Genomic DNA, 16995 nt, shown 5'->3' with positions numbered 1-16995 from the left:
TTGAAATGGCCATGACATGGGACCTTTAAAGATGTGTGTTCTGTTTTATTCTCTAACTTTTATGTATTTATTTATACATTCATTAAAAAAAATATCCATATTTATTTCCGCATGTAGGCTATTTATTTCTACATTTATTCATTCCTGTATTTATTTATGTATTGCCCTATTTATTCATACTTATGTCATGTTCCGTCCTCAACAACAGCAGGTGGCGGTGCAACGGTTGTACCCGACGTGAACAAAATCAACGATGAAGAAATCTGTACGTCATGACGTCACATGGTGAACAAACAACCGGCGCGCTGTACGTAATAGCGGCGTGTGTGTTCCCTGCTGCCTTTCAACTGGAAATCACTTTTTCTGGTAAGTTTCTAAACTTCTATTTGACCTGTATGGCCGATCAAATAGCCATAAGACACCAGTATACACTTTATAAACGCCACAGTGAGAGTCACAGTTGTTTACGTTTGATGTTGGCTTGTTGTGACAACGTTTCCTATGTTGCGCACTTCTACTAGCTAGCACCGGTGAGGCTAAAAAGCTAACTCAGCATGACTGTTGTTGTCAGGAAATGATCTGTTTCTTATCTGTCATATAACAAAACATCTTGAATCAGCTCTTTTATATGTTGAGAAAAATACTTGCCATTTGTATATCAATGGACATACTCTATTGATACATATAGACAGCCACCTTGCACATCTGTAATTGATATCCCATCCTATGTGTTTCTGATCCTGTTTTATAAGTCTATATTTGTGTTGCTGAAGTATTTTCTGTCTTTTATAGACCATTTTGATTCATCGAGAATACTTTATATTGTGTATTCTTGTGATACGTGTCATTTCTATCTATCTATCTATCTATCTATCTATCCATCTATCTATCTATCCATCCATCCATCCCTCTCTCTCTCTCTCTATCTATCTATCTATCTATCCATCCATCCCTCTCTCTCTCTCTCTCTATCTATCTATCTATCCATCCATCCCCCTCTCTCTCTCTCTCCCTCTATCCATCTATCCATCCCCCTCTCTCTCTCCCATCTCTCTCTATCTATCTCTCTCTCTCTCTCTCTCTCTCTCTCTCTCTCTCTCTCTCTCTCTCTCTCTCTCTATCTATCTATCTATCTATCCATCCATCCCCCTCTCTCTCTCTCTCTCTCCCTCTCTCTATCTATCTATCTATCTATTCATCTATCCATCCACCCATCCCCCTCTCTCCCTCTCTCTCTCTCTATCTATCTATCTATCTATCTATATCCTTCAATATCGATATGTATGTACAGTAATCACAGTTTTGTTTACCTCTACTGCTGAGGTAATCCCACATTTGGGTCAATAAGGTATATCTAATGTCTGACTTCTGGATGTCTCCATAGAGTCAACATGGCGTCAGATGACATTGCTCTGCTGGCTGACGCTCTTTCAAAGACCCACGTCGGGGATGGAGAGTTGAGCTTTAAAGGCCTGGGACTGAAGCTGGACGACGCACAATCAGGTCAGATGTTCAGCTTTTCTTTTCTCATTGTATTTCATTTCACAGTTTCCTTTCAGAGGCAGTCCACATTCCCATCCCTCATAATGTGTATATATATACGGCTCCCAGAGCTGAACAAAGTCCTTCCGCTTGCCCTTAGGGATGCATGTCAGTCTTTCTAGACCAACACTACCAGAAAGTTCCTTCAACCAAATCCTCAGTGATGGGGCATCCGTACTTTTCCAACATAAAGCGATAGCCCTCCTACACTGTGCATTGTTGGCACCAGAGGACTGACAGCCTGTTTCTGTGCTCTCTCAGTGGAGGAGCTGGTCCGGGACATCGAGCAGTTTCAGGGTCTGAGAGCTCTGCGTCTGGAGGGAAACACGGTGGGGAGTGGAAGCAGCTCAAGCCATCGCCAAAGCTCTGGAGAACAAAGACCATCTCCAGGTACTCCTGCTTTCATAAACCGCATTTACAGAGAATGCTCCAAACGCAGTACTGATGAACTACATGTAATAAAACGAGTAGTTATACTACACTAAAGTAGCTTGCTGGTAGTTCAACTGCATTCTTAATTGCATAATGATAAGTAGTATTTTTTGCGTGAAGTTAACTACTTATTGATCAAACTGTTTTTAGCCATAACAAATAAGAATGTTTTATTTGTATTAGATGATTGCTTCGTCACTTTAATGAAACCCCCTTTGACCAGACTGTCATTGTTTTTAAGACAACTACATGTTCTTAGTAGCTTTTAACAAAATAAGATTTTTCACTAGGGTAACTATGTTGTAATTCAACTTTTTCTATTGTAAAGTACAGGGGTAGACATTAAGGGTAACATTCCACTGGCCCTCCGGGCCTGTATATTTTCATTATCACTGCCCCCCCCCCCCACCATTGTAACCACTGGCCCAAGAGCATTCGTCCAAAAAATCGACTCTAATAATGAAGAAAATGAACACATTTGTTGCAATAGTAATTTATGCACAAACTACATTACTACTTGTACTACAACATTTTAATCATCAGTTCTTTCTCATTTCCCTCAATTGTTCATATTCGGTTTATTAAAATAATTATATTGTGGTCATTGTTAAAGAAAAAAAAGGAGGGTGACATTTCTGCTATGAGTATTATTATTTGTATAATGCGCTTTCTGCCTTCCTGCCATCAGGAGATAGAAATGTAATAGATTAGATCAGAACCTTCATTCTCCTAAACTGCTGGGACATTTCCCTGAAGCCAATATACCTTTATATTTTCTACTCTTCACTTGCTTGTCAGAATGGGTCGGCATTGATGCACAGAGCCGACAAAAGACCTTGTTTATATCGTCATATTGAAGCCAACTCCATCGATCAAGCTAGCGTGGCTGAAACTTTCTCTCCCTCTTCTTCTCATACTCCCTGTCACTCTCCTTTAACTCCTCCGGTGACTTTCTTTTATTTGAAGATTGTTTTTTGCCCGGCGCTTGGCCAGTTACCGCTGGTATTAAAAACATTTTGGCGAATGGTTAGGTGGTGGGGCGAAAGTCTGTAGTGAAGGCTCCGCAGCAAACAGCTGTTTGCTTTTCATCCAACAATGGCAACCGCCTCACGAAACGCTATGTTGTAGCGTTAAGAAACGAAACAATTTAACAATGTGATTTTATGTCTTACGGACCGTCTACACAGCAGCGTTAAAAAAATCTTGGAGGTGGGCGTATCTGAAGCTTGGGGATTTTTTGCGAACAACCAATCACATGAATCTCCCGCCCGCGACATACGAAGCAAAACAGTTTGAAGTAAACTGGATATAAACTCCCCAAACAGGCGAAAACATACCACTGTCTCTGCCACCTCCCTCCATGCCTGGCTCCTCCGGTTTATATCCCGGTAGGTAAATAGGGACTGGTCATAAAGCACCGGGTGATTCCCTACCGCTAATTTCTCCTCAATTTTTTGGAATATGCGGTATGTCTCTCCCAGCATACACGCCGTTTGATTGGCTTGAGCTTGAACTGTCAGATTTGCGTACACGGGATTTGATTGGCTGACGCTTCCACCTCAGCCTCAAAAGTTGAACATTGTTCAACTTTGACGGACCGTCTACACAGCAGCGTTAAAAAAAATCTTGAAACGCTTCTGCCCATTCACTTTGAATGGGGTGACGTCACTTTCCCTCACTTTTCGCCGAACTGCATTGTGGGCAGGCGAGCGGAGATTTTCAGGATTTTCAGGATTCAAAGTTGAACAATGTTCAACTTTTGAGGCTGAGGTGGAAGCGTCAGCCAATCAAATCCCGTGTACGCAAATCTGACAGTTCAAGCTCTAGCCAATCAAACGGCGTGTATGCTGGGAGAGACATACCGCAGGTCATTTCCTCATATTCCAAAAAATGGAGGAGAAATTAGCGGTAGGAAATCAATCACCCGGTGCTTTATGACCAGACCTACCGGGATATAAACCGGAGGAGCCAGGCATGGAGGGAGGTGGCAGAGACAGTGGTAGGTTTTCGCCTGTTTTGGGGAGTTTATATCCAGTTTACTTCGGGCTTTTTTGCTTCGTATGTCGCGGGCGGGAGATTCATGGGATTGGTTGTTCGTGCCTTGCTCGCAAAAAATCCTCAAGCTTCAGATACGCCCACCTCCAAGATTTTTTTAACGCTGCTGTGTAGACAGTCCGTTAATCCTGAAAATCCTGAAAATCTCCGCTCGCCTGCCCACAATGCAGTTCGGCGAAAAGTGAGGGAAAGTGACGTCACCCCATTCAAAGTGAATGGGCAGAAGCGTTTCAAGATTTTTTTTTAACGCTGCTGTGTAGACGCACCGTTACTGTTTTTTTAATTTATTTTTTTATTTTTTAAACTAATATTTTGAATGGCCCGAGTGGGCAAGTGGAAAGTACGTTATGCTGGCCCGGGGGGTCTAAATAGTGCTTCCGGGCCAGCGGGCCATTTATAATGTGGTACCTGTTGTACCTTGCAAAGCTATGTTTTTGAAGTCACTTTCTCAAAAATGTTGCCTATTATTGTAGCAAAAATAAAATAGTGTTTTCTCTCTTGTTAAAAGCTATTTTATTGTCTTTCAGAGATGCTACTGGAGCGACATGTTCACTGGAAGGTTGCGCTCTGAAATCCCAACAGCTCTGGTGAGACTTTCAGAGACACTGGTGTTTAAAATCCTCTGGGTTTTCAGGATTTGTTTTGTGATGAAGTGTTTGATTCCCACTTGCTCAGAGGTCCCTGGGCAGTGCTCTGATGACTGCAGGAGCCCGGCTGACGGAGCTGGACCTGAGCGATAACGCCTTCGGGCCGGACGGTGTGAAGGGAGTCGAGCAGCTGCTGAAGAGCCCGTCCTGCCACTCTCTGAAGGAGCTGAGGCTCAACAACTGTGGCGTGGGCATCGGAGGAGGAAAGGTGAGATTGTTAAAATCACTCGCACCTCAAAGATGAAACGTAAATTGTCTTTTCCCCAAACAAACTGGAAGAAACAAGTCACCTGATTTATTATAAACCGCTGCGAAATTGTGCAGGTTTATCAACCTCACACTCAGGGACCTTTCACTCCTTGTGACTCGACACAATGTCTGTATTTATTATTCATTACAATTGTGTTTAACGTATATATGAATAAGCCCTGCACCTTATATGTACATGCTCTAAATCTGCACCTTATCCAGAGACATTTATTCATATTTATACATTAATGTGCATTGATCTGATATGTGAAGTTATTGAAACAACATGCACTTTACTACTCTTTGCACTTTCTGGTCGGATGCAAGCTGTTGAACTCTGTGCAATGACTATAAAGTTGAATCCTAACATCACAGTGCATTCTGTAACAGTGCTGTATGTTTGATTAGATCCTGGCTGAAGCTCTGATCGACTGCCACAGGAAGTCCTTGGCTCACGGATCTCCTCTCAGACTGAGAGTGTTCGTCGCAGGGAGGAACCGGCTGGAGAACGAAGGAGCCAGCGCCCTCGCTAAAGCCTTTCAGGTAGAAAATAAACACCCCTTATTGATTGATATTTTTTTAAAGCATTGACTAACACTAGACTATCAAATCAGAGATACTTGTTGATGCTTTTGAAGCCTCAACAGTATCTGTAATCACAGGTGTGTACAATTATTATCAGTTAGGAAAAGCACACATACAATATTTATAGCATGTGTATTGAATGGAAAATGCATTTTGTGTTTTTCTCAACTGAAAATAATTATTCTTACTAACTGCAAATATTCCTGTATATATTATAATGGTACAGTTGACCCCTAAATTATATTATTATTATATAATTAAGCAATAGCTCACGACAGGCCGTGGTATATGGTTATTATATCACAGTTAAGGGGCGTGGTTCGGCCTGACGCGAAGTGTGGCAATATGAAAGAAAAATACACACTGTAATTTAAATAGTTTTTATTAGTAAATAATGATGTTCAAAATAAAATAGTCCCTCCGTTGCCTTCTGCACGAAACAAACGAGGTGGAACACTAACAGCTAGCGAACATATTAGACAGAGAGCGTTGATCCATTATTTGGCTATTTATTTACATTAATGTGTATGTTGCCGTTTATTGTGCAGCCACTGAAAAACTGTCCAGCATCAGTAGAATGGCTTGCGTGGTTACTTGTATAGGCTGAGGTTGTTCTAGGCTGTTGCTTGGCGTGGCGAGAATATTGCTCCACTTTCTCCGGTCCCCGAGATTCGGCTTCCAGTAGCTCTGGAGAGAGCTTTCGCACCTGTGGCCACTAACGGTCATCATTTCTCTGCTTTGTTTCAAGACCCGCATCAGAAAGCTTTTGAATGGTTATACTTTTCCAGTTGGTCTACCTGCTCTTCACGTAGCTCTGCATGTCTTCGTTTAGGTGCTTTTTGTTCTGGAGATAGGCACTCGCACTCCTCAATCCACTCCTCCATAGTAAGGCCAAGTTAAGTAAGGGATAATGTGCAGCGAGGCGGTCATTATGGGTAAAAGAACACCCGACAGGCAGATCAAAAATAGTCCGTTGTTACCGTTTGAACTACGTAGCAACGGCAGGAGCTGCTTCGATAGCGTTTTTGCAGACCTTTTTGATTACAGATTTGAAAACATCGTTGCTTGCTTTAAAAGTAGCACAATTCATTATGTCAAACCTTGGAAAGTATCTAGATATCCCTGCCCTAATGCCAAAGGAACTGGCAACTGAATATGTTTTGCCGTTTGATGTCTATGTCTGGACCGCTGCGTAAAAAGGAGGGTTTCTGCCCCGTTACTTCTCCGCTGTTTTCTTGTTCCAGTTTGGAACATGCAGTTTGCTTTTCAGCCAAACTGTATACAGTTAAATCGACCGGACTTCTTTCTGCAGATGTGAGCGTCCTTAACAATGGTCAATAAGTCCTTGCTGCACATTATCCCTTACATGTTTCCATCTTAAGCTTTGTTAGTTAGTTAGTTTCGTAACGGACGTAATGTAACAGTTGTAACGGTTGTAGCTTTTTCTCAGACGCGGAGGGATACTGACTTGTTGTGAAAAGTAACTACAATTCTACCCGTGGTATACGCTCATTATATCACGGCTAAGAACCAATCAGATTGCTTGATTTGACTTGTCCGTTTTATAATATATTATTAACTAGTAGTAGTGCTTTTTATGAATCTTGTGATGGACATCATTTCTGGAAAAGGCAAACATTTTTGGGCAACCTGTATCTCCAACACTATATATATCACACTAAAACAATTTATAATGATAATAACTTGTTGTTTTTTTGTCTCTCCCTTTTGAACATATCCAGAAAATAAAAACATGTGAAACTCTGACTAACTGTTGCATAATCTCATCATCTTTAGGCAACATTTTAGAAACTATTTGATAACCTGTTCATTCTTAATAGCAATCTAACGAGCAAAATTGCCAAACATTTCCCACTTCCAGATTCTAAATATATGCAGCTTTTCTCGGTTTTGAAATGTGTATGGCTGTATGTTTAACATCTTCGTCTCCTCTCTCTTCGGTTTCTCCTTCTAAGCTGATGGGCAGCCTGGAGGAAGTCCACATGCCTCAGAATGGCATTAACCACGCCGGAGTGATGGCGTTAGCTTCAGCCATGAGACACAACCCGGATCTGCGCGTCCTCAACCTGAACGACAACACCTTCACCAAGAGGGGAACCATCGCCATGGCCCAGGTGAGTCCACACAATCCCTGTGACCAGAGGTGGGAAGTAGTGGAGTACAAATACTTCGTTACTGTACATAAGTACATTTTTCTGGTATCAGTACTCCACTACTTATTTTTCTGACAACTTTTTACTTTCTACTTCTTACATGTTGAACCCAAATACCTGTACTTTCTACTTCTTACATGTTGAACCCAAATACCTGTACTTTCTACTTCTTACATGTTGAACACAAATACCTGTACTTTCTACTTCTTACATGTTGAACCCAAATACCTGTACTTTCTACTTCTTACACGTTGAACCCAAATACCTGTACTTTCTACTTCTTACATGTTGAACCCAAATACCTGTACTTTCTACTTCTTACATTACATGTTGAACCCAAATACCTGTACTTTCTACTTCTTACATGTTGAACCCAAATACCTGTACTTTCTACTTCTTACATGTTGAACCCAAATACCTGTACTTTCTACTTCTTACATTACATGTTGAACCCAAATACCTGTACTTTCTACTTCTTACATGTTGAACCCAAATACCTGTACTTTCTACTTCTTACATGTTGAACCCAAATACCTGTACTTTCTACTTCTTACATTTTGAACACAAATACCTGTACTTTCTACTTCTTACATGTTGAACACAAATACCTGTACTTTCTACTTCTCACATTTCCCAAACAGGCTGGTTCCTTTAGTTTGAATGTGTGTTTGGTGGCGTGATCATTATTATTTAGAGTCATTGCGTGCCTATTGATTTGAACACGATCCGTGTATCCATCATTTCCTGGTCTTCTCTAAAGAAGAGGGACCAATGAAAACGTTGTCATGTTGCCGTTGTTCAGCATGGAAACATTCATTAGCTAACAATGACATTATTGTTCTATTAATATAAAGGGAGGTCAGGTACTCTTTAAAACAGCTGCTAGTTATGGGTACTTTTTACTGAAGTACATTTCAAAGCCCTCTTTACTTTTACTTGAGTAAAGAAGTTTAGTCAGTACTTCTACTTTCACCAGAGTATTTTTAAACACGAGTATCTGTACTTCTACTTGAGTAAAGGATGTGTGTACTTTTGTCATCTCTGCCTAGAACTAGAGTAGATATTTAGCCAGTGTTTTTGACTGAAACTGTAATTCCCCGTCCTCCCTCAGGCTCTGAGGCACCTGAGGAACGTTCAGGTGATAAACTTTGGAGACTGTCTGGTCCGCTCTGAAGGAGCCATCGCCCTCGCTGCCGTCCTCCGAGAGGGACTGCCCGTCCTCAAGGTCAGTTCACCAAAACAACCTCAGCATTTGTAAATGTCTGCTCTGTGAACAGGTTGATTAAAGTGCTTTCTCATGTTCCCTGTGTTCAGGAGATCAATCTGTCGTTCGGTGAGATCACAGAAGCAGCTGCTCTGGTTGTGGCTCAGGCCGTCAGAGACAAACCTGACATGGAGAAAGTGGATCTGAACGGTACGAACACTGACCGTCAGGAGTCACATGATAACACAGCTCCTACTTTATTAGACCCCATCATCATTTTTGTTGCAAGGGGCTAACTTCCATTACAGAAAATATTTGTTATCATCCCTTAAGATTTCTACCTTTTAATACATATTTATTATCAATTAATTAAAGTTTTTCCGACGATGGACACCCTTAAGTTCATATGGCCGTGAAAATCCTGGAAAAGTTCTGAGATTAGTTAATCAAGATGTTTGATTTAAAGGGAAATTGTAAAATATAATGAGTGTGATATTTTACTTGCAGTATGGAGTTAGCTTTAACCTGAAGAGAGTGTGTGTTACGTGCCGCAGTTGGTGCTTGTGTGTGTGTGCTTTTGTGTGTGTGTCTCTCTCTCTGATTGTCTCCAGGAGCAGCCTCTTTTTTTAGTTTGCAAGTTGGCTGGTGAGCCCTTTTTTTTAATGGACAAAAGAAAAAGGGCTCACCAGCCAACTTGCAAAGCAAACTAAAATAAACAATACACAAAAAGGTAAACTGGAGCACATCTCCTAACAATTCACAAGAACACAGAGACAGAGACATGCTGCACACATGCAGCCAGAGGAGAAGGAGAGAGAGGCCACTGCAGCCTTCCTCAGGTCCTTTTAAGGAGGCCCTGATTGGGGAGAGGCTGCACCTGGAGACAATCAGGGGGAGAGAGAGACACACACAAGCACCAACTGCGGCGTGTGTGTGTGCGTTTGTGCATGTGTGCGTGTGTGTTCAGTGGATAGTGTGCTGGACTTTGAATCAGGGGATAGCAAGTTCGAGTCCCACTGCAGTCCCTGGGCAAGACACTTCACCCCAAATTGCTCCTGTGGGGATTGTCCACAGTACTGAATGTTTGTTAGTCGCTTTGGATAAAAGCATCTAACAAATGACATGTAATGTAATGTAATGTAATGTGTGTCTAACAGGTAACTGTCTGGGACAGGAGGGCTGTGACGCTCTGAGGGAAGCTATGGAGAAAGGAGACATGCTGGGGTCACTCAGGTAGTGTGTGTGTGTGTGTGTGTGTGTGTGTGTGTGTGACTACTGAAGCTATTTTCCTATTACTTTTCTTGAAAAACTTGAGTCTGATCAGCTGAATTATGCTTTTGTTGACTTACTGTAGTGATGATGAAGGAGAACCTGAGGACGAAGATGATGATCAAGACGACCATGAAAACGAGGAGGAGGAGGAGGATGATGAGGATGCCAGTGACGACTGCAATGAAGATGAGGACGGAGAAATCCTGAAGGAAAACGGAACAACGAAAAAAGACGATAGTCCAGAAAAACCTCAGAGCTCAGTAAGAACACACAAACTACATCCTGCCATCGTTTCCATGTGTATTTTAACAGCTTAGCTTGAACAATAAAGCTAGTCTAGTCTAGTGAAATAGAGAGGTGAAGGAAGGAAGGAGTCAGCACTTTTAACACTTTTGGTTTGCTTTTTCTCAAAGTCAATGGTATTTAGAATGGGCTTTTTGGCTAGATGCCTGAAATGAGATCTGTGGTTCACACAAGCTTACAACATATTAAAGTTTTTTTTACAACATAAAATATGTCAAGTGTCTAAATGACACTCCAAACTAGGGCTGTGCGATTATGGCAAAAATCATAATCACGATTATTTGGGTCAATAATTGAGATCACGATTATTAAATACGATTATTCATTGACTTTGAAAACATCCATTTATTGAACTTGAAAACAAATACAAATAATAATTTGAACAGTATATTTTTAACTGTTGATTACCCTGAACGTATAATTCAACTGAAAAACCAATACAAAAATAAATGATATATTTAAATAAATAATATAAAAATAATAAATACCAATAAACAAGATCAACAAATATTTTGGAGCGCACTTCCACAAGCTACTAAACATATATAAATATGATGAATACAAATAAATGAGACCAAAATTAATTAGATCAAATATGTTGCAGTGTACTGTCACAACCTAGCAAAGCAAAATAATTGTTTTTTTAGATTATGTTTTCGTAATTGTGGCAGGCCAAAATCGTAATTGCGATTAAAATACGATTAATTGCACAGCCCTACTCCAAACATTAGCCACCTTTAGTTTACCGGTGGTGACAGGAAGTCATGTGACAGTACTGTAGTTCCTTTATAGCCTGATGTTAGCGTTTTACTTCTGGGCCCAGTAGTTCAAAACTTTTGATCCCTATCTGATCGGATCAGATTTGGATTTTGGGTAGTTCAAAACCAAAAAACAGGATTGGGATCACTTTGATATCCGATCAGATCAGGAAATCAAATCCAAGCTTTAATCTGGATCAAATCTTCAAAACGGGTTCATACCGACAACACAGGATTGGGATTATCTTGATCCCACCAGAGGGGTGGATTTCCAGTGGATTTCCAGAGCAAAATGTACCGTACAATTTATTAAAAAATATGTTTCAATATAAATCAGATGGCAAAGTTTGTTAACTGAAATAATACACAATGTTTAGCCTTCATGGCAAATCAATTTTATTTTTCATTTTTTGGTCACGTTTGTGGTGGCCTATTTTGTCAATCACAAATGTAATTTAGATTAAAGAAAAAATATCTTCAACAAAAGAAAAGTCCATCATCTGTCTACACCTTTCAAAAGTAATTACGGACAATAGATGTCTCTGCAATGTGGTCTCTTGTCTTGTATTATTTTTCATGTCCACTAAATGGAGATCGGTAGCACTGACATTCAGGATCTAGTCATCTTGAAAAGTCTGAATCTGGATCAGAGTGATCCCATCCTGAATTGCTTTGAAATACTGGGACAAAATCTGTCCGACTTGTCTGATCCTGGATCACAAAAAATGGGATTTCAAAATCTGATTGAGATTAAAAGTTTTGAACTCCTGGGCCTTACATGTAGGCTTAACCTTTTATAAAAGTGGCGTTAATATGTAGAGATTATCCTGCTGAACAAAACGTGTAAGTATCATAAAGGTGTGTTTGCCAACATTTTTATTTTCTGCAATATTCCAAAATCAAAGAAATTTGCTTTGACTAGGGAGCCCTTGCAATGCTAACTTCCTGGTCAATTTACAAAAATACGTCACCACTGCACTACTCCATTGTGTTTCTGATTGTCTTCACGTCGCCCTCAGGCAGAGATCATGTCCTTCCTCAGCTGCCCCTCAGCAGAGAAGCTGCTTCAGCTCGGAGAGACGAGGACAAACGTGCAGCAACAGGTGAAGTCATCTCAATATAAAGGGTCCCAGCAGGATGATTGTTGCTCCTGTACAATCTTTAATAACAGATGTTTTAGGATATAATCTGTTATTAAAACGTTGTTCTCACCAGGTGCATGCGTCTGACCCTCACACGGCGGCTGAAATCCTCCTGAAAATCTCTTCTCTGTACAGTGAGGAACCAGAGACAAAGACAGCCGTGCTTGAAACTATTGGTGAATTAAATCCTACTTTGTATTTGTAGGACAAGGCTTTATTATTATTATATAATATTTACACATACAGTCTTTGGTTGGAGACAAGAAAACATCTGTGCTTCACAAACACAGTCTTTTTGACTTTTGTCCGTTTTCTGATTTGACCTCTTTTGGCCTTGAACAGTTATTAAAATGTGGACATTTAGAGTGGAAACAGTTCTTGGATTACATTTTTCCAGGAACTGTATTGAGGAAAAATTTGTTTACCTGCTTTTTAATCCTACCACCCATTTGTTTTCCACTTGTAGTTCAAATACTGTTGTTGTTGTTGATAGATGTCAGTCTGTATGCACGGACCCCTCCTCTCATGAACTCCCTCACTGTGTGTTTTACAGACGCTGTGCTGAAGAAGCTCCTCTCTGGATCAGACCTCTCGTCTTACTGCTTCCTCTCCACGCTGCTCGTCATGATGGGACTCCTCAAGGTACAAAACTGTCCCTCCCTAAATCTGACACAGACATAATGGGGTTAATGTACCCCAGGGCCATTATAGGACAATTATCACTAATACAAATCCAGAAAGGGGTAATATTCTGGAGAAAACATAACAGAAAAGTCATAATTTCCCAGAGTAATGTCTTAAAGGGGACCTATCATGCAAAATGCACTTTTTGATGTCTTTTATACATAAAGATGTGTCCCCGGTGTGTCGGGGAACTCACGCAGCGTCAGAAAATAAAACCCTCTCTCTTTTCCTCCGTACCCAAATCTCTAAAAACGGGGCTACAATGGAGCTGATCCAGATTTGCGTCCGATATGAAGTAATATCTGAAATGTGGACCCACGGCCCTATCAGAAACGTTGCTATCAGAAACAATGCCCGACTGTTTTGGACGTAATATGGTCGGTGTTTACATTAGCATCGCTAACACTCAGAGCTAACCTGTACTGGAGAGCATGTGTGTGAAGAAGCAGGAAATAAAAAGGAACTCACCTTGTGGTATAACCGGCAAGAGAGAAAGCCTTTGAGCTCCATACTGTTTCAGAAACAATCCTTGATAATCCATGATATGGTGTTTCATCACGGCAGTATTTAGTTTAGACAGTAGCTGCCGGGTCCCGCATGAGCTCAGACCCCTCCTTTTTGATTTGTTATCAACTTATAATTTTTTTTAAGCTTTATACTTCAAATTAGCACTTTTGAAACAGGAAGTGAAATAGAGGGATATGAGGCATGGCTAGAATGGGTGATCTGTTTGGTATTTTGAGCAAAACACTTGATAGACATGTTTTTTATATATTTCTATATATCTGAGACCTATGCTATTGCCTAAAAATAGCATGATAGGTGACCTTTAAAGAGGACCCGTTTATGCTTTTTGAGGTTTTCCCTTTCCTGTAGTGTGTTATCTAAGTTTAGAACAAATATATTTTTCTTCATGTTTCTATCTGTTCTGACTTCAGGGCGAGGGGAAGGTGAAGAAGGTGCCGCTGGTCCCAGGTCAGCTGTTGTGTTTGGAGCACGCTGTGCAGCAGGAGTATTTCCCGCAGCACGTGGCCTCGCTGCTCCACACCTTCACCTCCAGGTACGAGCTGCTTTAAAACGTATTCTTTATTAGTTATTCTCTCACATTTCCCCTTTACATCCATTCATATTCCAATTTAGATGAACAGTTTCTTTAACAAGGGGTCGCAACATGTAGAAGGTCTCAAATCCAAGAGATTCAACATGAGAATATGGAAAACTAAACGTATAGAAATCAAATCAATAATACAGGGTGTCCGCGGGGTCTTAAAAAGTATTCAAAGTTGATAAGTTGTCTGCCATATTCCTGAAGTTATGCATTCCCAAATGTATGATGCATTTGATTATGAACAGCACACATAGTATCTAGTAAAGCAAGAAAAGGGATTTTTAATAAACCTGCTTTCTCCGGTTGTCCGCGGCGTCTTAAAAAGTATTACAAGTTGATAAATCAATTTAGCGAAAATTAAGGCTATTAAAAAGTATTAAACGGCATTTTCCAAGGTATTACATTTTGTAGCTTGTTTTCAATAAGTATATAAATTGTCCAAAGAGGTTGTATTCTACAGTTTGCCTGAATGTAATCATTGCGTAGGTGTGTAGTGTGATTCTGTGTAGTTTATTTATGGCATCCCGTTGGATTTGACGTCATCTGAACAGGACATCGCACGCTCACTGCTTGATAGCGCGCGAAGGTCCGTTTACGCCGGTTGTTAAGCAACATCGTTATGGGGAAATGCAAGTCTGCGTCCAAATGGTTGGAAGATAAGGAGGAAGGACAATCAATACTGTATATAGTCAATGTGAGGGTAAAGTGTGTCGCCAAGGTAACCGGTTAAAACTCCAAGTGGCGATGAGGTCTTTAAAATGTATGGAAAGGGTCTTATAAAAAAGGTCTTAAAGGTTTTACATTTGACTTCAGGATTCCTGCATATACCCCTGATCCTACATATTACAATAATACAGTCCAATATATCTTAGGACAAATATCCATGTACTAGGAATATTTCAAAAATAGAAATTCCTCATTTTAAAGTAGCCATATTTTGTTATGTTGGGTGTCACACAGCCAGTTCCTTTTTATAATCCTTCCATTATTAATCCCAGTGTCCCTCCTTAACCTCCACCCCAATGGCCGTCCATCTGGTAGGAGCATCTTTGATCCTGCAGTGTACGACTGTAAAGTTATTTAAAAGATGTTTGGTAACCTTTTTGTACGTTTTGTCTTTGTGAATGTGCAGAAACAGTGAAGCTCTGGAGTCCTGCAGCAGCGCCAGTGAGAGGCTGAGCAGCACTCTGGAGAAAAAGTGCCACTGATGAACACACACACACACACACACACACGCCTTAATGTCTTTGCCAACAGGTTTACACTTGAACAAGGGACACGTACGACCACTTACTGTTTTCTCCACTTCTTATTTGTATATTTTTTGAACACTGTCCAGAATGTCTTAGTTTTTATTTTTTCTACTTAATACTTGCGTCTTATTTTTTTATAGAAATAATAAAAAAATATTAGAAAATACACACCAGGTAACCTTTGGGTGAATGTGTAAAGAATGTAACCTGGAGCGGAGCTAACATTAGACCATGGCTCCTTTTTCGTTTCGTAACATCTTGCCGTGCATTCAGTTATACAAACTCTTTCAAATTCACTGTGAAAAGAAACCAACAATGTGTCTCTGCTCGACAGGGAGAGCTGCATCTTAAAAAATAACTTTTATTGCCGCTTGATCTGCCAAATTGTTTTGCTCGATTGGGTTTTTACGGAGCCCGACAGGTGCAAATGCGATATAACGGCCCCCAACTTCAGAAAAAAGGCAAATAAAAAAACACAAATGTGCCAAAACACTTTAGAAAACATTAACCAACTTGACCAAACATGTGCAGCGTTGACTAAAAGAGCTGCGTCAACAGAACGCTGCAAACACAACGCACCTGTAAGTGTAAGAAAATTGGGAACAAAATAAGTACACATTTTTTAGTTTAATATGAGATAACACAGAAAAGCGAGGAAATCCTTCCATCACTAAACTAATGATTCCTTTTTAAAAATATTTTGAGTTTATTTTACTCTCAATCGACCCATCGTTGCAGCTCTAGAGACATATCTACAGAGACTCTGGGTTGGAACATTAAGGTTATTTCCAGGGTGTCGATACATTTGGGATTTGTTCAGCAAATTTTGAGGGAAATTGCAGATATTCAGCTTCCTGATACTGCCACAAAGTTTGCTGTATGTATATTATCTCACATATGCTGCTATTTGTTGCTGTGAAAACGTAGAGGGAGACGGAAATTAAAAGGGCAATTATACTGAGTGTAACATTTACAATCTATATCACAATTAAGAGCTGCCTTAATTTTGCTGTGTTTTATTGATGAGATGCAATCATTACATAAGGTCCAGTGACGTCAGTGTGCATCAGACTGTGAGCAGGAATGAGCTACACACACACACACACGCCTTAACACACAGCTGCATGTGTGTATACCCTGCACTGATCCCAGTCATAACACTGCACAGCTCAGGGGACCACAATCACTTTTACCTCTTCTTGTTTTTTTTTATCCATAAATATAATTCATAAATGTGCTCTTATGTGACTTTGTGTTGCACCAATTCAGTTGCTTTGTGTTCCCTCAGATAGTGATGTAAGGGAACATTTAAAGGTAATAGGGATTAGGACTTTAAATACTCTTCTGATTAACATTAGACCATGTGGACTGCATTTTGTTTGGACAGGATATTGCTTGATGTGTTTTAACTGTCAGAAATATAACTCATCCAACAAGCCTGACTCGTCGTCTGTGTATAAATGTGTGTGTGCGGAGTGAAATTATACACTGTTGTTTTTGAAGAAAGCTTAAAAAGATGACATGTTCATCCTAAATGGAGAATTTGGTGTGGAAATTAGGTGTTAATTTGGAGGTGTAATATTCCTT

The 16995-nt window shown here is 40.3% G+C and overlaps 1 protein-coding gene across 1 annotated transcript; it reads left to right on the top strand.

Moving 5' to 3' along the window:
* The first annotated feature begins 279 nt into the window (after positions 1–279).
* rangap1b (Ran GTPase activating protein 1b) lies at positions 280–16850 on the top strand. Its single transcript, XM_034134842.1, is given in 17 exon segments — positions 280–366; positions 1385–1503; positions 1804–1874; positions 1876–1932; positions 4557–4616; positions 4705–4884; positions 5334–5468; positions 7487–7645; positions 8796–8909; positions 8999–9098; positions 10046–10121; positions 10243–10420; positions 12241–12324; positions 12437–12539; positions 12917–13005; positions 13986–14107; positions 15288–16850. Coding segments are annotated over 16 exon segments (1716 nt in total). The 5' UTR covers positions 280–366; positions 1385–1391; the 3' UTR covers positions 15364–16850.
* The last annotated feature ends 145 nt before the right edge of the window (positions 16851–16995 follow it).

The sequence above is a fragment of the Trematomus bernacchii genome, unplaced genomic scaffold (genome assembly GCF_902827165.1).
Source record: "Trematomus bernacchii unplaced genomic scaffold, fTreBer1.1, whole genome shotgun sequence".
NCBI lineage: Eukaryota > Metazoa > Chordata > Actinopteri > Perciformes > Nototheniidae > Trematomus > Trematomus bernacchii.
The sequence above is the reverse complement of the archived record's forward strand: the minus strand, read 5'-3'. Positions and strand labels throughout refer to the sequence as shown.